This window comes from Besnoitia besnoiti (assembly GCF_002563875.1).
Source record: "Besnoitia besnoiti strain Bb-Ger1 chromosome Unknown contig00015, whole genome shotgun sequence".
Lineage (NCBI taxonomy): Eukaryota > Apicomplexa > Conoidasida > Eucoccidiorida > Sarcocystidae > Besnoitia > Besnoitia besnoiti.
In genome coordinates, this window is record NW_021703917.1 from 124,949 (window position 1) to 147,137 (window position 22,189).

Sequence of the window (22,189 nt, forward strand, 5' to 3'; positions counted from 1 at the left end):
TACCGCCAGAGCGCTTCAGTTCTCCGCTAGTGGAGCTTGACAGTCCTCACGCGACCTTCCTCGCACCATGCCGCGCGGCCGCCCCGTGTTTCGGTGCGCGTTTTGGCGCTTTTGCGAGACAGCATCGTCGTCCTGAAATCGGTGTGTGCTGTCGAGACGACGCCCGCGTCTCGACTGCAGCGCGCTCGCGGTGTTAAAGAGCGGACGTGCGCATGCGCCGCCGGTCGCGAGAGAGCGACCGACGGAGGTGTTGTGAGGCAGGTCGGTGGACATTGCACCGCTGCCAAAGAGGGCGCCGCGCTCCCTGATGCCAGGGAGCCGTCTGCTCTTCCTTTTCTCCTTCGCCTTCTCTCGTATCTTCCACAACTTTCCACTTTTCGTTTTTCAGTCGGGGCCGATGTGGCTGCCGCGCCTCCGCTGGGGCGGCCGCCTGAGGCCGTTGGACGCCTCCGCACTGTCTCTTCTTTGCTGGCTGCAAGGCGCCGTTCTTCTCCTTCTGCTTCTCGCGTGCTCTGAACTGCGGTGCGACTGCCGCTCCCACCGCAGGTCGCGTACCTTCTCTGCGGCTCTTCCCTCGTCTGCATTCTTCTCCGTCTCTCGATTTTCCGCCAGTGCGTTGCCATTTGAATATCTGCAGCCGCACACCGGAGGCGGCAGAGCCCCCGAGGGCCTCTCTGCGCCGCACGCGCCCGTCGCCTGGGACGGCGACCGCGGTCGGAGGCCCTCGCGGAGCTGTTTGTGGGGGAGGCGCGGCGTTGCAGGGCGAAGAGAGCCTCGCGGCGCCGCCGGAGGAGACTTGCGCCTGCCTGGCTGCCAGAGCGTCTTCTCCCGCGCGACGCTGACCGCCCTCGAGCGAGGCACCGCAAAGGGCGAGAGCTGGGGCGATTGTTCCGGACTCATCGCATCGTTTCCATCTCCTCTGCCGTTCTTCTTCCTTGCGCCTCGAACTCTATCTCACTCATCACACGCCGTTTCACCTGTCTGCGTCTCGCCTCCCGTGCCTCTCTCGCGTCCCCCGCCGAGCTTTGCGCGCGCGTACCTGAGTCCGCTCGGGGCGCGCGGCGGCCTCAGTTGCGCGCCGTCTGCCTCTTGCGCGTCTGGGCTTCCAGGGCCGCCGCGGTGCATGTATAGTCCCCGCGAGACTTTGGCCTGCCTTGCCAGCCTCTCACAGCGCATGCTGCGGGCGCTGCGGGTGCCCAAGCGCGCAGCTGCGACGGAGGAGGCGCAGGGCGCCGTCTCAGCGCAGCCGGCTGTAGCCACGCCAGCTCAGGGCGAGGTCCGGAACGGAGCTCAGGGCGAGGTCCGGAACGGAGCTCCGGGCGAGGCTCTGCAGCGCACAGACGTCGCGCAGGCTGCGCGGGGTGGACGGGGCGCGGCAGACGGCCAAGAGGTCGACGAAGGAACTTTCTCAGGAAGTGGACAAGAGGCCGCGCCACACAGATACAGAGGCTGCAGCGTGAGACCGAAGCAGCGGAGGGACGCGAAGAAGGCACCGGCGCCTTTCTCGAGCACAGTGCTGCTGCCCGCAACCAAGTTCAAGCTGAAGAGCCGAAATCTGAAAACGTAAATTTGTGGACCTAATGACCAGTCCTCATCCGTCTGTTTGGTGCCGCATCACAGAGTTTGGTGGCGCTGCTGCGTCTTCTGTCGCGTCAAGAACGAGAGGAAAACTCGGCGGCCTTGACGCAGTTGCCCGCGAAGCCTCGAAGCCATGTTGCTTTCTCCTCGCCTCTCAGACGCTCGGCTTTTTCGCGAGCTCACGCCGGGTGTCTCCGTGCTGCCGTTAGGTCGCGTGTCTCTCCCTCAGTGCGCAAATGCATGTAGATGTGTGTGTAGTGATATGGGTGCGTATATTCCTTACGCCGCCTGTGTGAGATGCGCGCGCTTGCGCGCATCTGCGGACCAGCCTTTGAAGGTTTCTTCGGTTTTCTGCCGCGTTTTCTGTGCCAGAGAGCTCGCGATCCAGCGCCTCTGGCGCCGCGCCGACACCTACCAGCGCCTGCTCCGCCGCCTGTTCCTGCGGCAGACCAACGCGGCGGGCGCCGCAGCGCCTGCGCCGCGACAGCGAGCTCCTGGCGCCAGTCCGGAAGGGCCTGAAGCTCCGTGCCGCTGCGCCTTTTGCGAGCTCCTCGCCTTCGAGGAGACGCACCAGCCGTCGCCTCTCTTGCCGCCCGGGGACGCGCCGGCGCCCTCGCAGGGAGAAGGCGAGGCGGCGTCCTCGCCGTCTCCCTCTGCCTCGCCTCTCTACCTGCTCCTGGATGGTCCTCCGTACGCGAATGGCCAAACGCACATGGGACATGCGCTCAACAAGACGCTGAAGGACTTCATCACGCGGTGAGTCGAGCCAGCCTGCGCCGCAGAAGCGCGAGAGCGGCGTCTCGCGTCGCTCTCAGCGCGGGCTGCGTTTTGTTGGTGCTGCGGCCGCGCGCGTGCAGCGGAAGGTGTCTCGTTTTGCTGCGCGCCGCGCCGCAGGGAGCTCGGCGCCCAGCTGACGCCTGCCCGCTCCAGGCTCTGTCAAGCGTCGCCCTGGCCCCTGAGGCGTCTGGCTCTGGGCGGTGGGTCGTCGAGTGCGTCGCGTGTGCACCGTGAACTGTGGCCTCGTCTGCAGTTCCGCTTCTGCTCTGCTCCGCCTGGCTGGGGCGGGCGCACTCTCTGCTTCCTGGGCTCTGCACCCCTCTGCGGCTGAGCGTGCCGGTGTGTCAGCGTCTCGCGCGACAAGAGATTGCGTGGACGTCGAGTTTTTGCGCGTGCTCGTTGCCTGGACCCCCCTGTGAGGCGCGTTCGCCTCGCGAGCGGATGTTGCGTGTTGCGCGTTTCAACTTGTTTTTTCAGGTTTTTCCTGCTACGGCAAAGATGCATCCACATGCTCCCGGGCTGGGACTGCCACGGTCTGCCCATCGAACTCAAAGCAGCCGAGCGGCTGCAACAGGAAACGGGAAGAAGCGAAGAGGACAGTGCGAGAGAGCGGCGAGCAGACGCATCCGTCGCTGAAGGACAGGTCGCTGCTTCGTCTGGCGAACAAACACAGGCGAAACAGCGGGCTGAGCGAAGCGACGGTGCCTGCAGCGAGGCGCCCGAATGCAGCAATTCAGGCGCGGCATGCGAAGACGGAAGCGCCAGCAGGCCTCCGCCTCGCACTGTGCGCAAGAGAGAGAGCAGCGGCAGAGAGCGCAAGGGAGATGCGCCGCGAGACGCGGAGCCTGAGACGTCGCGCAGCAGTGTAATCCAGATGCGGCGGGCAGCGCGGCAAGTTGCAGAGGAGTCCATTCAGATTCAGAAGGAGGACTTTCAGAGGTGAGACCGACGGGGATGCCCGTCCGCAACGAGCTGTGGCTGGGAACGTTCAGGGCTTCGGCAACCGGGTCGACGGCCGGTCTCCAGGGCGCACATCCGCCAGCGACGGCGGTGACTGGCTTCACGCGTTGTGAAGCTGTCGGTGACTCCTCTTGCCGATTCGCTTTCCTGCCTGGCTGCATGCGCGCTGCCCTTGAGCCTCGTCCTGGCGCCAAAGAGCACCGTGCAGACTCGCGTCGCCCCGCTGCATTCAGTCTCGCTGACGCGGCGCTGGGGCTGAGCGGCGGGAGGCCAGCGGTGGCGGCGTGGAGCGACGCACAAATCGGCAGACGAGGCGGCTGCCTCTCCTCCGTTTCTGTGTAGCGCCTGCGAGTGCCTGCGGGGTGCGTATTTGTGGCGCCGCCGACGTTCCGTGACCTGACGTGGAAAGCGGGTTCGCGGTCTTGCGTTTATGTTTCTGCAGATTCGGCGTCTGGGGTCACTGGGAGACGCCCTACCTGACGCTTGACCGCGGCTACGAGGCCACGGAGCTCGAGATCTTCCGGCGCATGTGGGAGAAGGTGAGACTAGCGGGGCTCGAAGAAAGCGCGACGCCCGCGAGTGGAGGTGTTTGGGGTAGGAGAGAGAAAACGCGGCAACCAGGTACCCGCAGGCTTCGACCGCCGGAGTCACTCGTCTCGGTGCCGAGAGAGGCGAGCAGCGCCTGCGCCGGCGCACACCGTCGTCGGTGCGTCCACAGGCGGCCTGCGTGGCTGCGTCGCTCTCGGTGTGTGTCGCTTCTCTCCGCTCGTCGCCGTCTGCTTCTCGCCTGCGTCTGGCGGTTTGGTGCGAGGCCTCGCGTCCTCTGTGTGACGCCTTTTTCCGTCTCTGCATGCAGGGACTGATCTACGAGGGCGTGCGGCCAGTGCACTGGTCGCCGTCGTCGCGCACCGCGCTCGCCGACGCAGAAGTCGAGTACCTCCCGCGGGTCGCGCGAAGCATCTACTGCGCCTTTCCGCTCGACCTGCCTCCGCGCGAGGCGGAGGGCCCCGACAGCAAGGAAACGCGTCGGGAGAAGAACGCCTCGAGCCTTCCTCAGGCCGCCCAGGGTGCGGCGGCAGCAGGCGGAGAACTCGGGACGACGTGGCGCAGCGCGCCAGAAGAAAGACGCGCGCTGGAGACGTTCCTACAGTCGGCGTTTCCCTCCTTCGCGCCGAATCGAGAGGGAAACGCGCGGCATGGAGGCGACACACACCGAGCCGCGCGAGAAGCTTCAGCTGTCGAGCGCACACCCGCCTCGGCCGCCTCTCCGGCAGCCTGCGTCGACGCGAGCGCCTCCCAACTCCGACTCTCGCTTCTCGTGTGGACGACGACGCCCTACACGCTGCCGTCGAATCACGCCGTCGCGGTTCACGGAGAGAAGCCCTACGCGCTTGTGGAAGTCCTCAGGGGCGCGCGGGCGGCTGCAGCTCGGGCGCCTCGGGACGGCGGCTCGCCTTGCTCTTTGAGCGCTTTGGACGTCGCCCCTCGCGCCCTCGTGCCTGCTGCGGATGCGCGGGGGGATGGCGCCAGAGACTCACCTGCAGCCGCGGGAGGGCAGCAGGACGCGATGTCGTCTTTCCCTTCGCATCCGCTGGCGCCGGTCGCGCCGGCGTCGTCTCTTTCCTCAGAGACGTCTCGCGGCGCGACCCGCGAGGCGGCTCTCCTTCGTCGGGCTGGCGAGGCTGGAGGCGAGAAGGGCTTTGAAGCGCGGGAGCAGCGGGAGCCCGCACCCGCTTCAGGCGCGCTGCGAGAAGTCTGGATCGTCGCGCAAGAGGCTGTCGAGCGCACGATGGAGATTCTCTGCATCACGCCTGCAGATCAGGACGGAGGCCTCTCGTGTTTGCAGATCCTTGACAAATCGCAGGCGACTGAGGAGGCTCCTGAAGCCAGAGAGCGAGAGGCGAGCGCCACCTCCAGCCGCGACAGCGCGTCGGGGAATGAACCGTCCGCGCCGCAGGCGTTTTACTCGGTCCTTGGAACTGTCTCAGGCAAAGATCTTGTTGGGAAACGGTGCGCGAGACAGAGCGAGAGCCAGCTGCCTTCCAGTTGAGCTCTGGGACGCTTGTGAAAAACGCAGCGTCTGCCTCGATGCCTTTTCGTGCTTGGGCGCTTTCGCCCTGCGCCTGCCAAGACTTCCTTGACGAAAGAAGAAGAATTACTTGGTTGTCGAATCCACGCAAGCGAGCGGCGTGTCCCCCTCTTAGAAGCAGCTTCGTGTGGATTTCGAAGAGGGACTGCTTTGAGGGCTGTGTTTCTTCACAGTGACGAGAGAGAGACATGGATTCGCATGCGCATATCACGCACAGAGAGACAGATAGGTAGATGTGCGTGCGTCTCTGCGGAGCTGGCATGCCGTTCGCCTTCGCGTCGCTCTGTGTTTCCAGATACAAACACCCGATGCTCGCAAATGAAATGCGCCGCGTGGTTTCGGGAGATGCACTCGTGCGCGAGCAAAAAGGAACCGGCTTGGTTCACGTCTCGCCTGGGCACGGCTTCGAAGACTTTATGCTCGGTAGAGGAAACTGGACCGCAGAGGACTCGGGGGCGAACTCTACATTTGCTCTGTCAGGAACAGGTTCTCCAGCGTGTGTCGTCCCGCTGCCATCCTCATCTGTCTATCTCTCTCTATATGTGTCTACATGTATCTATATGTATGTATATGTACCTATATCTATATACATGCATATATGTATGACTCGCGTGCATCCAGCTGACCCCGTTTGCACTGTATGCGTACTTTTTTTCACGTATCAGCGTGTGTGCCGTCAGCAACCGTTGCATGCATGTGTGTATTCCTCTTCCTGGCTGTCTAGGGTCTAGGTGCTCTGGCGGAGAAGTTCCGTGGCTCCGCTGTTTTGTCTGGTTTTCCTTCCGTGCCTCACGTAGTCGATGCGGCGCCACCACTGAAACTCCATGCGTTTCCCCGTCTTCCCTGTTTGTCCGCGCGCTTGAGCGTTTGGGCGAGGCTGCCACTAGCCGCCTCCTTGTTTTTTGCCTTTTTTCCCGCAGTGCAAAGTCTCCGCGACTCCGACAGCGCGGAGCCTCCGTCGGCGAAGGCGACTGAGGCTCGCGAGCGAGACAGAGAAAACGAGGATACGCATCTCCCAGGCGATGGCGCCGTCGGCGGAGGCGACGATGGAGAGAAAGTGGAACTCCGCCGGTCGCGCACGCGCACGTGGAGCCCGGTGGACGAGGCAGGCCTCTTCACGCGCGACGTTGGAGTCCCGAACCTCGCGGGCTGCTCAGTCTTCGGGGATGGAGAGGCGGAGATCCTCAGGCGCCTCGCGCGGGAAGGCACGCTTGTCAAGGAGGTGAGGGCAGCTTTGCTTGCAGCTTTGGCGCCTCAGCCCTCAGGACAGCGAATGATTCCAACGGCTAGACTCGCGGGCGTAGGGGAGGCGGGCTTTCGGGGGACTCGGCGAAACGACGAAATCGCGACGCCTGCAGGCCTTGAAGGCTTGTTTGGCCTCCGGTTTCGGGGAAGAACGTCTCTGCTCAAACGCGGAGGAGAGAGGATGTGTCTTCGGTTCAGCCGAGTCGGGGTGCGCGCCCGCAAGCGTGACGGGAGGCGGCGCTTCAGCTTCGACTCAAACCGTGCTTGCCCTCTAGGCAAGCGCGGCTCTGCCTTCGCTTGCTGCGCCCTTAGCGACTCATTTGGGCAGCCACCTTGCCTGCGGGTGTCGGAGGTACTTGTATGGCCTCTGGCGCTATGCTTCATCAGGCACTCTCTGTAGCTTGTTTTTTGGCTGTTTGCCATATTTTGATGCATTTATGCCTTGCTACGTGCGCACACATTTTCCTATCCGCACGTGCCTTTGTATATATATGTATATATGTTTATCTGCGCATCTACATGTACGCATATATGAATGTGCATTGGAGAGCACTACAACGAAAACAAATATATGTATATATATATGTATATTAAAAGAGAAACAAATGCATGCACGGGACCTGGATCCGGCGTGGTGGCGTTCCCAATTTGTGGTGAGGATCTCTGCTTTGTCTCCTTCAACTTTCTTATTCGTGCAGGTTCCTTTTCCGCATCTGTACCCGCACGACTGGCGGACGAAGCAGCCGCTCATTTGCCGGGCGACGTCGCAGATTTTTCTCCGCCTGGAGCGTCTGCGCGCCCTCGCACTCCGAGCGATTGAGCAAGTGCACTTCCTTCCGCAGAGCTCTCAGGTCGTGGCTGCGGACGCCTCGGGGCCCGCGGGTAACGTCCGCGCGTCGGCGCATGCGCGGCTGCGCGCGACCCTCGCGGGCAGACGCGGCGACTGGTGTCTCTCTCGCCAGCGTCAGTGGGGCCTGCCGCTGCCCTTCTTCCGCGTCGAGGGCAGCGACTGGGGCTTGACTCGCAGCCAGCCGGCGGAGGCGGCGCCGCTGTTCGGCGATGCAGACACGTTTGCGTGGATTGCCGAGAAGATTCGAGCCGAGGGAAGCGACGCTTGGTGGCTGAACAACGCAGCCGCAGACTGGCTACCTGAAAAGCAGAGGTGAGAGGGCGCAGATGCACCTGGGGAAATCTCGGCGAAGGACTGTCTCTTGCGGCACGCCTTGTCTCTCGTCCGTGCGGCGCGCGATGCGCAGTCAGATCGGCATTCGTGTCTCTGCGACCCAGCCATCGATGTCTTCGATGCCTTCGTGCTCCCGGCTCTGCGGCGCTCTGCGTCTGGTGAGAAGTGTTGCTCCTCTCTTGCGTTCCTGTTCTGTCAAGTGCCTGCGCGTATCTCCGCTCCCGCGCAGTCGTGCCGCCCTTCAGTGTTCTGAGACCGCCCGAACCCTACCGCGAAGCTCTCCCTCGTCGGCTTGCGTACGGGCTCTCGCTTCTTGGTTCGCTTGCGCCCACCCCCGTACCCCCCCGCGCCGCCACCCCCTCCCCCGTCTCCGCGGCTCTCTTTGGCATCCCCTGAGTCTCTTTCTGGATGGTGTGCGCTCTCCCACAGAGCGCATGCGCGCGGCCTGCGGCTCGGCAGCGACACCTTCGACGTCTGGTTCGACGCGGGTTGCGCCTGGCGCGCCGCGCGCGACTTCGTGCGGCGGTGGGCTGCGGCCGCGAAGGGGCGTACCTGCCTTCCCGCCGTTCCGAGCGGCAACGTGGCAACGCAGGAGGAAGCGAGAAAACGCCACGAGCCGCCGCAGGGGGGTCTCGGCGGGGCCTCTGTGGCGCAGGCGGACGGTCGCGACGGACTCAACATAAAGACCCTTGTGCTGGAGGGGACTGACCAGCACCGTGGGTGGTTCCAAGCGCTGCTGCTGACGCATGCAGCGCTGCATGCCTCTGCCGGAGAAAACCCCGAAAACGGTTCTGTCGCCAGCGAGGACGGGTCGCCAGCGACCGACGGAGCTCGCGCCAGCGCCGCCAGCTGGTCGCAGCAGCGGGACTGTGCCAGATCAAACCGAGCCGCGAAGGACGGGCGCGAGGCAGGGAGGGAGGACGGAGGCCCGTCGACAGCAGATGCTCGGGGGGAAGACGCTCCACGCGCTGCGACGGAGACCACCAAGAAAGAATCCGAGGAGGCGACGCTGCCCACGAACGTCCGCTGCAAAGGCGCGACGGAGTCTGCCGCTGCTACAGCGGAGCCGCAGAGCGCAGCTCGGCCGTTCGACGTCCTTGTAACGCACGGATTTGTCTTAGATGCTCAGGTAGGCAAAGCTCAGCACTGCAGAAGTGCGCAACAGCGTTGCCGGCGCTCCCCCCCCTCCTTCTCCCGCGATGCGACATCCCGCCTGTCGTCTTTCCCCTGTGTTTCCCTATCTCCGCCTCCTGCGACTCTCCCTCTCAACAGCGGCAGGCGTGCTTTTTTCCTCTCGTGCTTGAGCGCTCGAGGCGCCCGCGCCTTGGTCGGCTATTCGCTGGTGCGATCTCCAGTTGCCCTTCTCTCTCGCCGTAGCGCGCTGGTCTCAACGCGTCTGAGCCCGGTGCATGCGGGCCTGTGCCTCCAGGGACGCAAGATGAGCAAGTCTCTGGGAAACGTCTTCTCGCCGCGCCGCTTCTTCCCGCCGTCGGCCCCTGCTTCGTCAGCGCGCTGTGGATCCTTCCTGCAGACGCCGCTCAACCTTCCGTACCACGGCGCGGACGTCCTCCGGCTTTTCGTGGCAGCTTCCAACTACGGCCGCGACCTCCTTCTGCAAGTTCCTGCAGAGAGGCGAAGTCCTGCATCTCCTCTGTCGCCTTCCGCAGGATGCCGGTGCCTCTCTGAGGCTTCGAGCAGGGCGAAGGAAGCCCCAGGGCATGCCGCAACTCTGCACCGGGGCGGGGAGAAAGCCGGGAAGCCAGGCGCAGGCACGCCCTTAGACCAAGCTGCGGCGGCGTACGGAAAGCTGCGTGGGATGTTTCGCTTCCTCCTGGGCAACCTCCAGGATTTCGATCCGCAGCGAGTGAGTGATGCGAGTCGGCGCGTTTCGCGAGACGCGTGTGGATTCGTTTGTGTACATGAGTACACGAATTCCTGCCAGTCCTCGAGTGCACGTGTGTGTAGATGCGCATACAGTGCTTCCATCGGCGTGCCCATTTTGCTTTCTATTTTCTGTGTTTAGGACGCGATCGCGTACGAGCGCCTCCCATTCCTGGATCGCGGGCTGCTGCAGCGGCTGGAGCGGCTGCTGCAGCAGACGACGCAGGCTTACGAGGTCTTCGACTTTGCTAGAGTGCGTTCTTTAGGTTTTTAATTTCTCGTCGGCGGCTGTGCATCTCAGTCGAGACTATCGGATGTACATTCCAGACGCTAACATCCGGCGAACCTTGCCGAGCTGCTTCTCGGAGTGTCGCCGCGTCTGTGGCGCTGCGGCGTTGCTCCCGCGGCGCCGCTTTCTGGCTTCCGTTTTCCTCTTGGTATGCTGTGAGGAGGCCGTTTGCCCTCGTTTCATTCACGTGCTTGTTCGGTGCCTTTCACTCGCGTTTTATTGGACTGGCGTGTGTCGTCGCTCGATCTGCTTGCCGCTCAGGCTCTGCGAGGCGTGCTTTGTTTCCTGGCTGACCCGTTCTCCAGCTTCTACCTGGAAGTCGCGAAGGACAGACTCTACGTCGCGGCGCGGGAGAGTCGGCGCCGGCGCTCTTGCCAGGTAAGCAAGTCTTGCCTGTGGAGGAAAGACGCCTTCTGTCTCGCCGAAGCGACGCGGCGCCTCAGATACTCACGCGGGACGCACTCTCAGCTGACATCCCGAGTTTATGTCTTGCGTGGCTCGTTGCGTCTTAGCGTCGCTCGGGTGTCTGCAATGGCGGGGCCTGTCTGCGGTGGAACTGTCTTTCTTTGCGTCCGCCCTCACGCCCGCCGCACGTCTCCGTCCCGCTGCCGCGTTCGCCGCAAAGTTTCAGAGAGGCGTATGCGATGCTGTCACCGTCAGTGCGCATGTTGTGTCGCCGCCCTTCTTCGCCTCTCGGCTGGAGGCTGTGTCGAGTGCGGCTTTGTCTGCTGCGGCGTGGCTCTCTGCAGACTGTGCTGGCGGCGGTGTTTTTGACTGTAGTCAAGCTCGTCGCTCCCCTAGCGCCTCACGTGTGCGAGGAAGCCTTTCTGCGGCTCCCGCGCGCCCTGCGTCGCCATATGCACCACCGAGCGAGGAAACATTCGCTGAATCGCGATTCGCGCGGCGCCGCGACACACGCGAGCTCCGCGACTGGAGGGCAGCCACGAGATGCGGCGGCACAGAACGTAGCAGGCGAGGGTGGAACGCCAGGCGAAGAGGATGGCGGCTCGCAGCCGCCAGGAGGCGACGCAGAGGGCGAGGCCTTCGTGTCTCTTTTCGAGGTGCGGCGGATGCAAAGGAGCAGAGACGGGAGTGAAATGAGTTAGCGGGAGAGCTGTTGCATCCGCAGTCTGTATTGCTGACAAGAACGTCAACTGAAGCCGAGTCAAAGTCTAAAGTGTGGAAACCCCGATCGAGGAAAGGGAAAAGAGGCGACACCGACGGGCGCGCGCGCGTGTGTGAATCGGTGCGGGATGCCTTCAGACGCGTCTCGTGTTTTTCTGCTAACCTGCTGTCGCCTGTCTGTCGCGTTGCTACAGAGTGGCTGGCCCCGGCTGCGCCTGCCTCGCACGCCTCGTTCCGCGGCGCGGCACGAAGGCCGTTCGCCGTCGGGTGTCTCCGCTGCGAATTCGCCGGCCGCGAGCGCAGCGGACTCGAGAGACGTCGACGCGAAGACAGACGCAAGCGAGTCGCGATTCAGAGCTGAGAGGCCTGGCGTAGAGGCAGAAGACGAAGACGCGCTATGGGAGATGCTCGCGCGCCTGCGCGCAGACTCAAACCGCCTCTTGGAGCTCCTTCCTCGCGCCAAGCAAACGAAGGCGGAAAATAAAAAGTCGGGAGCAGATGCTGTCTCCGCGCAGGGCGCCGGAAAGCCCTCCTCAAGCGCGACTGTGAAGGGCGACCCGAACTCAAGCAAAACGGAGCAAGTTCGAACGCGCTGCGATGGCAGGCTGCGGATAATCACCAAGGCAAGTTGGCAGCAAACAGGAGACTCAAGAGAGAGAGGAAAGCGCTAACCAATGCGTTGCCACGCAGGCGACGACGCGGACTCATGGGGATATCGACAGCTTTTACGCGTAGCCCGTTACAGAGTTTAGCAACCTGTGAAAGCAGCTGCAGAAGGAGAGACATTCACAGCCGTTTTGCCGCGCGAAAGGATAACTCAATATGCTTTCTAGACCTATCTCTGTTCGCGCATGTGTTACGGCCACCGCGATAGTGCACAAGAGCGTCGTGTGTTGACTGCAGATCGAATCGTGAATTTGGTGTGTTCTTCTCACTTTTTCTTCTTTTTTGTGCGCAGAACGCGCGGCTGTGGTGCCAGTTGCTCGCGTTCACGTCCTCGGCGCCGCTGCTGGCTTCTGGCGACGAGATGCTTCGAAGGCGCGAAGGAGCTGAAAGGGAGGCGGCGCTTTCAAGAGACGCCGAAGGCAACGAAACTGAGCGGCAACGCGACGCAGTCCGGAGAGGAGGCGAACGGTCAGCCAGCCACGATGAAGAGTTCGACAGGTGGCAGGGGGCGGCGCGAGGCGACCCAAAAGAGGGAGCCCAGAAACAGAGAGATGAAACATCCGAAACGGAGGAGATCTTCTTCGATTCAGACGTCGACGACCTCCGATGGGTCCTCCAGGTCTCGGAAGCAGAAGTTGTTTTTCTTCCCCCTGGACGCGCAGCTGCAGAGGACGAACTCGACGCGAAGAGGAAGGAACAAACCACACAGGTCGTCACGGAGGCAGACGAGGAACCCGTCGCCGTCCTGCCCTTCGAGGCCAGCTCCTCAGGCGACGTTCGACTGGAACTGTTTCTCGCGTCTGGCCGCAGGTGCTCCCGGTACGCCTTCGCAGGCACCAGAATTCGACTTACATATACGGCACGCCGAAGACGATCTCGTCCACAAGACACTCTATATATACATTTATATACTTATATATATATATATATATATACTCATGTTTGCGTACACTGGTGTGGCGACTACTACATGCTTGAGTACGGGGCTAGGCGGATCGGTGCCGCGCCTTTTTGCCGGATGGTGCCCCGAGAGATAAACGGGTGGCCCCGCAGGTAAGTGTGTAGACTTGTGTAATATATATATATATATAGTTGTATATATATATATTTTACATATATATTTGTATATATATATATATATATGTACGCATGAGCATCAGCGCGTGGCTGGGTTTGGCTGCGACGCCTGCGGGTCCTCCGGCAGCGAGCAGGAGCTGGCGATGCGGCTCTGCTTGTTCTCTTTCCAGGTGCTGGATGCGCTCGCCCCTCGTTGGCTCCGTCTGCCCGAGCGCCGCGCCTGCAGCCACGGCGTCCGCGTGCGCGTCTGCTAGAGCTTCTTCTTCGGACGGCGGGCGGCAAACGGCGACAGGGACAGGCCCCGCTCAGAGGGGAGACTCGGCATCGCCTCTGCTTTGTCCGCGCTGCTCACGCGCCATCCGCCCAAACGCGGATACCGGAGACAAAGAAGACGCATGACACATGCAGTGCGGCAGACTTCCGGAAAACAGAGGGACGCCCTCACTCGTTTGTGTACGCAAATAATCACAAATGTGGACCTACGTGTACGTGGGCGTCCCGCCGCGCAGGTAATATGTGCACTCCGTATACATGACTGTGCTGCATGCATTCTGCAATGGTTAAACCTGCATATTTATGCATGATTATTTATATACTGATGTGGAATTTGCTTGTTTATGTTCTCGAGGTGTCACGCAGTGTGCATTCATACGAACCAGGGAAGCAAGGTCTTTCTCTAACCACCACCACCACCCCACTAGACTGCTTAAGAATATGTTTGCTCGCATTCGACCTGAACCCGACAAACCATTGCATTTTCAAGCGAATCTGTCTTGAAACTCGCCAGAACACTCCCCCGTGTTGCCCGGGTTCCAGGCCGGTGGAGTCGAGTCACCGTCTCTGATTCGCGCATCGGGGAGCTCGTCGCTGCGTCGATGCAGCCTCGTCACGCGCCGTCTCACAGCACTTTCCCGCGAACGAGAGGGCGCTCGCGTCGATTTCTCTCTCTGCCTTCTGTCTGCACGTCGCCTTGCCATGGACGAGAGGCTATAAGCGACTGTGTCGCGTTCGGCTTTACCTCAGCGGCCTGCAGACTCCTCACTGTATAATTCAAACTTTCCACTCTGCAGCTGCGTGTCTGCACGTACGCGTCTGCGCACGCGCGTGCGACTATGTAACTATGTATTCCTTCCGTGTACAGATTTTGCCGGGTCTACAAGCAGTGGAACGAGGAGGCCCCCGAAGATCGCGGAGGGCGTTGTCTCCGGGTTCACACAGCAGCCACGGGCGCGAAGCGCCAAAAAAGACGAGACACCCTGGTGAGGAGTGGCTCAAGACTTCGCCGTCCTCTACAGACGCTGCAGATAGCGATGCCTGAGCTTCGTTCGCGAGACCGACTCGCTCGCTGCCATTCGAAACGCGTCGCGCAGTCACAGAAACAAAAAAAAAACTAGGAACCGAGCAACTCCACTGCGGTTTTTTGGCTCCGCCTCCTGCCGAGGCGTCGGCCTCCGCGAGCGCCGGAGAACGGGATCGGGGTTGGTGACGCCGCGAGCTCTGCGAGGTCGAAGACTCGCGAGCCCGCAGCTCTGACGGGATTCAAAAGTTTTGCGTTCTTCCACACAGACGAGACCGCAGATCTAGAGGACACTCAGACGCGCCTGCGCGAGACCTGCTCAGCGCGGACAGAGGACGATCGAACGAAAAAACACAACGCCGCGGCTGCAGAACGCCCGCGGCGCGCTTTATACGAAGCAGGTCTCCAGCGTCGAGGCGCGGAGGTATGCCTCTCTTACACACCAAAACGATCTAGGGCCTCCGCCCCCTCACACCTCCCCCTCCCACCGCTCCCTCCTCTCTCGCGGCTCGGACTGTCGCTCTGCCGCGGCCTGCAGCAGCGATTTCTACAGAGGCAACAGGGAGGCGTGTTGTCCGAGCCAGAAGCGACAGGCGAGTTCCTTCACTTCCTCGGCGAGGAAGCCCTGCGCCTTCGCGGAGGCCTGTCGCCACCTGACGAGCGCCTGGCAGAGTCCGGACTGGTGTTCGTACACCTGGAGCTTCGCGCCGAGGCCCTCGAGGATCTGCACCGCGGAGAGCCCCAGCTTCCGCATGAGGCAGTCGGCTTGGCGCGTGGCGCGCTCCCCGTCGTCTTCGTCCCTGCCTGCAAACGCCGCGGAAGAGTCGAGTGCGTCCTCCACGACCGCGCGCAAGAGCCGCAGAGACTCCTGTTCAGTCTCCGAGAGCGGCGCCCCGGACGGCGCGGAGGAGGCGTTTTTGCCTGACCTCCGCGCAGCCGACGTTTTGCACGTTTTGCTGCGCATCTCGCGCCTCTTCTCCCTCGCCGCCGCTGTCGCGCCCACGGCGCCGCTCGACGCGCGGGCTCTGTCCTTCTCTTCGCTTCGCTCCTCCTCCTGACCGTCAGCCTCCAGGTCGCCGTCCTCCGCGTCGCCGCTGAGCCAGAAAGAAGGCACCTCGAGCGAGACGTTCCCGACTTGAATCGTCTCGCGGTCTTCCGGCGCGTACACGTGGCCCCCCCAGAAGCGCCGCACCGCTGCCAGGTCGGCGCTGCTGCGCTCCTCCTTCTTCCTCTCCGTGCCTCGACCTCGCTTCGCGCCGCCGCCGCCGCGCTTCTCGAGGGCGCGCTCGCCCGCACACGCGCCCGCACCGCCGCCCGACGCCGCGGTGGAAGCCGGCGGAGACTCGCCAGGCCCTCCCGACGTGGGCGCCGGCGCCGGCGCAGCAGCTGCGGTGCGGCGCTTCGCGCGGAGGTGATGCAGCCGCTCCAGCCGGAAGAGGAGGTCCGCGTCGACTGGCGCCCATTTGCCTTCTTCACGCTCGAGAAACGCCAGAAGAAGCGGCGACAAGAAGGCCGCGCGCGGTAGGAAAAAGGAGGGGAACGCCGCCGCAGGATCAGTCAAGTCGATCTGCGGCACCGTGGCGCTAGAGGCCACCTCGCACAGCGCGCACGCCGGGCTAGAAGACGTCTCAACAGCAGGCGTCTTCTTCTGCAGTGTAGGGTTCGCTGCCGCACCAGGGCGGGGAGAAGTGCTAGAAGGGTTTTCGGTCTCCGCTCGCTCGTCTTCAGAAAAATCCGAGTCGGAGGAGACGCTGGAGAGGTCTGAGCTCGCGGCGCTGAGCGACCCTTCCGCCCACTCTCCCTCGCTCGACTCAACGCCTCCGAATCTCCACCGCGTCCACATGCGACTCTTTCGCCTTCGCTTGTTCGCCGGGTCCTGGACTTGCCTCGCTGTGTGTTCGACGTGCTTGCGCGTATTTTGTTCCTGCGTGAATGCACCCTCCCGCTCGCCCTGCGCCTCGCTGTGCTCCTCCTGTTGCCGTGGAGCTTCTGCTTCCTCGCCCTGCGTCTCTGCTGGACTCTCTCCCTCGAGACCGCGCGATGCCCCCTTTGCCTCCGCTTGCGCTGTCGTGTCACCCCCCCCCCTTCTTCGCGGCGCCGCTGCAGCTGCAGCCGCAGCCGCCGGCTGGGTCGCGCGCGCCCGCGTCGCTTCCGCCTCAGACGCTGTCTCGGCTGCACCCGCGTCGCGCTGCCTCCTCTTTGCACAGGTCAACCTGTGAGCATGCAGCACGAAGAGCGCGCAGGCGTGAAGGAGGCGCAGCGTCGCGTGACCGCTGAGGCTCTCGAGCAGACCCTCGAACTCGCGGCGCTTGCGAAAGCCCGCGCGGAGCTGCGCAAGGTGCGCCGACGGAATCGCCAGGCGCCTCACGACCTGCGCCAGCGCGTCGTCGGGCGCCGCGCCGCGCGGTCTCTCGCTGCGCGCCTCCGCCGTTCGCGCATTGGGGGGCGCGGCTGGTGCGAGCCAGAGGTCTTCGAAGATATCCGCGAGCGTCTTAGGCCGCAGCAGCTTCGCGGGTCTATCCAGGAAGAAGGAGGCCTGGGAGACGAGGAAGGGCAGCACGTCGACGGTGAGCGGCGGCAGGCGAGGCACCGGTAGCAGGCACGCCGGCAGGAAGGGCGCAGAGGCGGGCGTCGCGGGGGGCGGCGGAAAGAGGAAGGAAGGCCCGAAGTTCACGGTGCAGGCGCCGCCGTTGAGGAGCGAGATCGCGGGGAAGTACTCGCCGGCACTCAGCAGGTAGTCGCTGCCACCGTTGAACACGCAGAGGCCTTGCGGGCGGCCGTTCAGAGAGAACTGCACGAAGGAGCCGCAGCTCCACGGGGAAGCCGCGGCGGCGCAGGGGGCAGCGGGAAACGCAGGCGAGACGCGCGGCGGCTGCGACACGCTCGCGTAGCGGAAAAACCCCTGACTGAGGCTGTCCATGTCTGCCAGGGTGCGCACAGCGTAGACATCTGTCGCCGAGAAGCGCTCACTCGGCGCGTCTCCCGCTCCCGCCTCCACGCGCGCCGCCGCCCGCTGCGGCACTAAGCGAATAAAGCAGCCAACCACGTCGCCTTCGCGCGCCCGCAGGCCGTAGGCAACTTCGCTGCCACCCCAAGCCACGCCTCCAGGGAGTCGCGCCTCCTCAGCGCCGCCCCGGTCGGTCTCCTCGCCAACTACGCGAAACCCAACACTGTGCACGGTCGCTCCCAGCGGACAGCTCGGCGGCTGCTGCCGCGTGGCCCAGCCGACGCGGATTTCGCTCTTCGCCTTGCGTCGTCTCTCCCTCTCGGCAGCCCTCTCGCGCTGCACGTCGCGATGCAGCCGCGGCTCCGGCTCCTCGCCTCTGCGTCCCGTTCCGCAGGCGGCCTCGGGGACCCGCGCCAGGCTCTGAATCTTCACCTCGAAGAAAAAGCTGCCCTCCACACAACCGTGCGTCGCCAAAACAGTCCCGCAGCCCGCGTCGATCGCCGCCTCCCGCCCGTCGCGACTCAGCCGCACCGCCGCCTGGCGGTACTTCTGCGAGAGACGCACGCGCCGCGCAGCGGACTGCAGCAGCGGAAGCGTCGAAGAAGCCGCCGCACCCGGCGGCAGCAGCGAGCCGGACGACAGCGCAAGTGAGGAGGCGGCGTGGTCCGCCGGCAGGCCGCGCCGACGCGGCTCCCCGGCTCCGCCAGGCCCTGGCGCGAAAGAGACGCGGTCGGCGGAGAGCCCATCTGGATCGAGGGGGACCTCGCCCGTGGCGACGCCCGCCAGGCGACTCTTGACGTAGAGAAAGTTCCTGTAGATCTTCCACCTGCTGCCTGCGCCGCTCGCGGACAGCAGACATGCGCCGGGCGTCAACAGACTCCGCCGCGTGCAGCGCAGCAGCTTCCGCCTCAGCCGCGGCTCGCACGCGAAGGGGGGGGCGCCCGCCGGCGGCGCAGGCTCGCCGTCCGAGACGGGACCCGCCTGCGCGGGCTTGGAGGCCCCGCGCGCACAGGGCGCCGGGGACTGAGGCTCCAGAGCCCGGTAGAGCTGCCGATGGAGGAGCGGAAGCGGCGGCAGCAGCGAAAGGTCGGCTTCCTCCTCCTGCAGCTGCTGCTTGAGAACTGCCGAGGGCGCGGCGACACTCCGTTGAGCGACCTGCCGCTGCAGCAGACTCAGCAGCGAGCTCGCGGCGGAGGCGGGGGCCTCTTCTGCCGATGCGGCCGCCTCCCTCTCCCTGTCGCCGCGCTGCAAACGCGGACGCGATGCCAACCCCGCCGGGGGCGCAGCGGCGCAGGGCGAAGGAGCCGACGAAGGCGCCGGCAGCTCGCTGGGACGCTTCGCCGCCGCTGACGGTCGCGGCGGCGGCAGGAGAAGCCGCGCCGGGGCTGCGGAGGAGGCGGTCGCGGCGGCGAAGGTGTCTACGAGTTCTAGGCCTTGCGGCTGGCCTTGCTGCAGCTCGAAGAAGTCCGCGAGGAAGTCCTCACCACTGCTGCGGAGTTGCTCAGGCGACACCGCCCCGCCGCCCGCGGCGGCGCCCTCGTCGCCTTCCTTGCGGCGCTTCCTCTGCGGCTCCTGCGCCTCCTCCGCATCGCGGAGGAGGCGCTTCTCCTCGCCGGTTGACCGGGCGGTCTGAGGCGGGTCGCTGCCGACGATGCACCGGACGTCGGTGGAGACCGCGCCGCGCCTGTCGAGTTTGCTGCAGTCAGGAAATCCGCCACGCAGTCGCGGAAAGCCGCGGACGTCCAGCGCATTTCTCCAAAGCTTCCGCTGGTGCGCGGGGTCGCAGAGCAGCGGCGACGAGGCGAGCAGCGGCGTCTGCGGCAGAAGCGGGACGCAGGGCCTCGCCGCGGTTGCGGGGGGGGGAGGAGATCGAGGCGCAGCGGCGGCAGCGGCGGCGCGGCGAGCAGCTGCTGCAGCGAGCGTGCGGGCGCCGCGATGCGCCGGGGCGCGTGGCGGTAGAGCGGCGGCGGCGCCTCGCAGGAGCGGTCAGGCGACGAGGGAGAGAGGCCTGCGCCGGGCGCGACCCGCGGGGGGGGATGGCAGCCGCAGGCAGAGCCTAGCTGAGCCGCAGCGGCAGCCGCCGAAGGAGCCGCGGAGGCCGCAGACAAGGCAGAGGATTCTGAGGCCGCGCCAGCTGGGGCTGCAGGCGAGGTGCAAGGCGCGGGCGCCTCGTCGGGGTTGAGCGAGTCCTGCATGAGTTGGGCGCTCATCAGAAGGGCTCCTCAACCTGCCGCGACCGCCCTCCCTTTCGCGCCGCTGCACACTGCAGCGCCCAAGCCAGCAGCGCTGCCTCGTCTGCAGTCAGAGTGTCTACTCGACGCGTCTGCAGGCAGAAGGACGCGCCGCCGCAGGGAATTCAACGGAGAATGGAGAAAGGACACACGAGATGCGAGAGAGCGACGGCGCATGCGTGGGCGACCGCGGTCGGAGGCAGGGGACGGCTCGGTGACGGCAACGAAAGGAGGCAGAGCAACGCAGCGAGACTGCCCACGAATCGAGAAGCCGCAGTGTGGCTCCATGAAGAGGTGGTGTTCAAGAAGAAAATCTCCTCTTGGCCTAGACACGGCTCGGAGCAGCACGCGGGAGCGCGAAGAAGACACACGCACTCGACGTGCTGGGCAGAGGACTCTAGCGTTGAAGAGAGCCAAGCGAAAAAGATCAACAGGAATATGCCTTATCCGTTTTGTTCAAATTATCTTCTCAAACAGCAAGTGCATTATTCGCCAGTCAGAAGAAACGCGCGGCTTCTTCCCTCTCAGTTGCTGTCGTCCTCGTTGCGCCGAAAGTGCATGCGCAGAGGTTGCAAAAGGCGGGCGCAGCGATGCATAACTCCTCGCCAGTTCCCTCTGGATTTTGCCTTTTCTTGGCATTTTGTCTCGCTGTCAAACACGTCTCTCACAGTTGTGTTCCAAGTTCTACTAAGAGTCAACTCTATGCCTTGGCATCTTCGCCTGGGCGCGTCTGCCGCCACAGACCTGAGGAAGACATGCGCGCCTTCGCAACTTCGCGCGCAGGCAGACATCCAAGACACTGGATGCAGACACATGAAAGAGACGAGAAAAAGGTCCTCGAAATCGCGAAAGGGCAGCTTTCTGGAAGCATGCAACGCGGTGCACAGGCCTCCTGCGATGCACATATATTTCCCAGACAGACAACACGCCAGATACGATACAACTGGAAGCCGCACATCTGCCGCGTATTTGCTCAGCATATATATATATATATATATATGAATGGAGAAAGGTATACTGGTATATAGCCTGAACGATGACGTTCTACATGCAGCCACATGCACTTTACTTTTGTTCCATCGGGATACGCAGGGAGCCAGTAGCGTATAAGAGAGGACGACAACCGGCTCCACACTCCTGAGCACAGCGGCGCGTCCAACTGCCTCAAAACTAGCTATCCCTCTCCGCCGCCGCTCTGATTGCACATCAGTTCATAACCTGGATACACGTATTTATGTGTATGCAGACAAAGTGAGTAGCTGAATAGGATGCAGCAGCAGGCACAGAGAGAATAAGAAAGCTAGTCTTTCTGTTGGTGTCGAGCAACGTTTTGAGGCCGCTCGGGGTCATCAAGTTTATCTCTGAAGGGAGTCTCTCTCTTTTTCGCGCCCGAGCTCTGCATGGAGCGCAACCCCGCATGATGAACGCGTGGTGAAGGAAAAGGACGAAAAAGAAAGATGCCCTTCAGAACTCACAGCGCAGAGCAAGAGACCGCGTTGAAGGGACATTCGAAAGCTCCAAAGAAGTTTCCTGTTTCACGTAATCTTGAGCGCACGACGCGGAGTCTCGTATCTCACTTTTCCAAGCAGTCTGTCCCCCTGCGGCACTGAACACCTCAAAATCAGCCAAAGAGAGACAAGGCCCCTCAAGAAGAAAAGCCGTGGGTACATCCATGTCTGCGGCGGTAGGCGCCTGGATGTTGCAGTGGAGGAGTCAGGAGACAGTTGTTGCCCTTCTCTCGAGAAACAGACTCAACGCGGCGTATGCTTCTTTTCCCTCTGAAGCCACGACGGGAGCCGGAAAGCGTTTAGGGTTTCTGCTGCATCCGTAGGTCGCTGCTCTATGGATGCTTCGTCTCTCCCCTGTGTAACGGTTTCCCCGCCTGCTCTTTCCCACACGAGATCCTGTGACGGTCATTCCCCATTCCAGAGCCACGTTTCTTTCCTGTCGCAATGGACACGAGTCATGTTCTGCGTGCGGTCTTGGATAATTACACACAGATACGAGGCTCTCGGCTAGCTCTTTTTCTACAACAAAGGCAGAGAGACGCTATCTCGTCCGTTACTCTGCGCCACTAACACACGACGGCAACACAAGGGCTCTGCGCCCCTATCCAGCTGGAAAGAAGACACATGGAAAACACGTTTTGGAGAGTCTGTTACTCGAACTGCGTGATGCAGTTCTGGATCGCGGCTCATTTGCATGTGTGCACCTCGCTTCCCGAGGCTCGCTGTCCAAGGCCGGCGGACAGAGCCGTAGGGTGAAAGCTTGAGGCGTTCAGATTCCTTCTTGCACCTCGCGCATTTCTTCAGCTGCATCACGCAGAGAAGGGGCTATGGAGGTGCCAGCAGACGCCACGTGCTTTCGGCGAAAAAAGGGTGGAAGGCATCGCACATGCGGGATCCTGTTTCCCGAAAGCGCTGCAGTAACCGTTCTTTGCCTGCATCTGCCAGAGAAGAAAATAGACAAAGAGAATATAGTATAGTGAAGTTGCTAAGACGGCTGGTGCGCAGGGCGCACACGTGTGAAGACACGTCTACTACGCAGTCAGTCGGCGGCGCAGAAGACACGAATCCCTATCCACATACCCACATGTGTGTAAATAATCTAAAAGTCCAGAAAATGAATATATGCAGGTATACTGTGTGGAAGTGTCTCTGGAGAGGTGTGTTGATGTGAGTTAATCGGATGCCGCAGAGAAGCCGCGGGAGTCGTCCACGACAGACTGTGAAAGACACACACTCGCTGCGCGTTCTGAAGAAAGACTCCGTGCCGGGTAACTGGGGCGCCGCGACCCCGGCACGGTGGAAGAGAGCGCAGAAAGAGACTTTGGAGACTCCGCAG

The 22,189-nt window shown here is 63.0% G+C and overlaps 2 protein-coding genes across 2 annotated transcripts; one reads left to right on the forward strand and one right to left on the reverse strand.

Moving 5' to 3' along the window:
• Window positions 1-397: 397 nt before the first annotated feature.
• Window positions 398-13,269, forward strand: BESB_027280 (uncharacterized protein; the record flags this gene model as incomplete). The annotated part of the gene is made up of 15 exons (XM_029361402.1): window positions 398-1,563; window positions 1,951-2,334; window positions 2,833-3,294; window positions 3,758-3,854; window positions 4,172-5,325; window positions 5,700-5,827; window positions 6,325-6,626; window positions 7,348-7,811; window positions 8,262-9,696; window positions 9,856-9,966; window positions 10,264-10,380; window positions 10,752-11,063; window positions 11,322-11,708; window positions 12,086-12,612; window positions 13,041-13,269. 15 exons carry the CDS (start codon window positions 398-400, stop codon window positions 13,267-13,269), a joined length of 7,275 nt encoding a protein of 2,424 aa, XP_029215302.1.
• A 1,445-nt stretch (window positions 13,270-14,714) lies between these two features.
• On the reverse strand, window positions 14,715-19,309 carry BESB_027290 (uncharacterized protein; the record flags this gene model as incomplete). The annotated part of the gene is made up of 2 exons (XM_029361403.1): window positions 14,715-18,810; window positions 18,948-19,309. The coding sequence occupies 2 exons, from the start codon at window positions 19,307-19,309 to the stop codon at window positions 14,715-14,717; spliced, it is 4,458 nt and encodes a 1,485-aa protein (XP_029215303.1).
• Window positions 19,310-22,189: the final 2,880 nt, after the last annotated feature.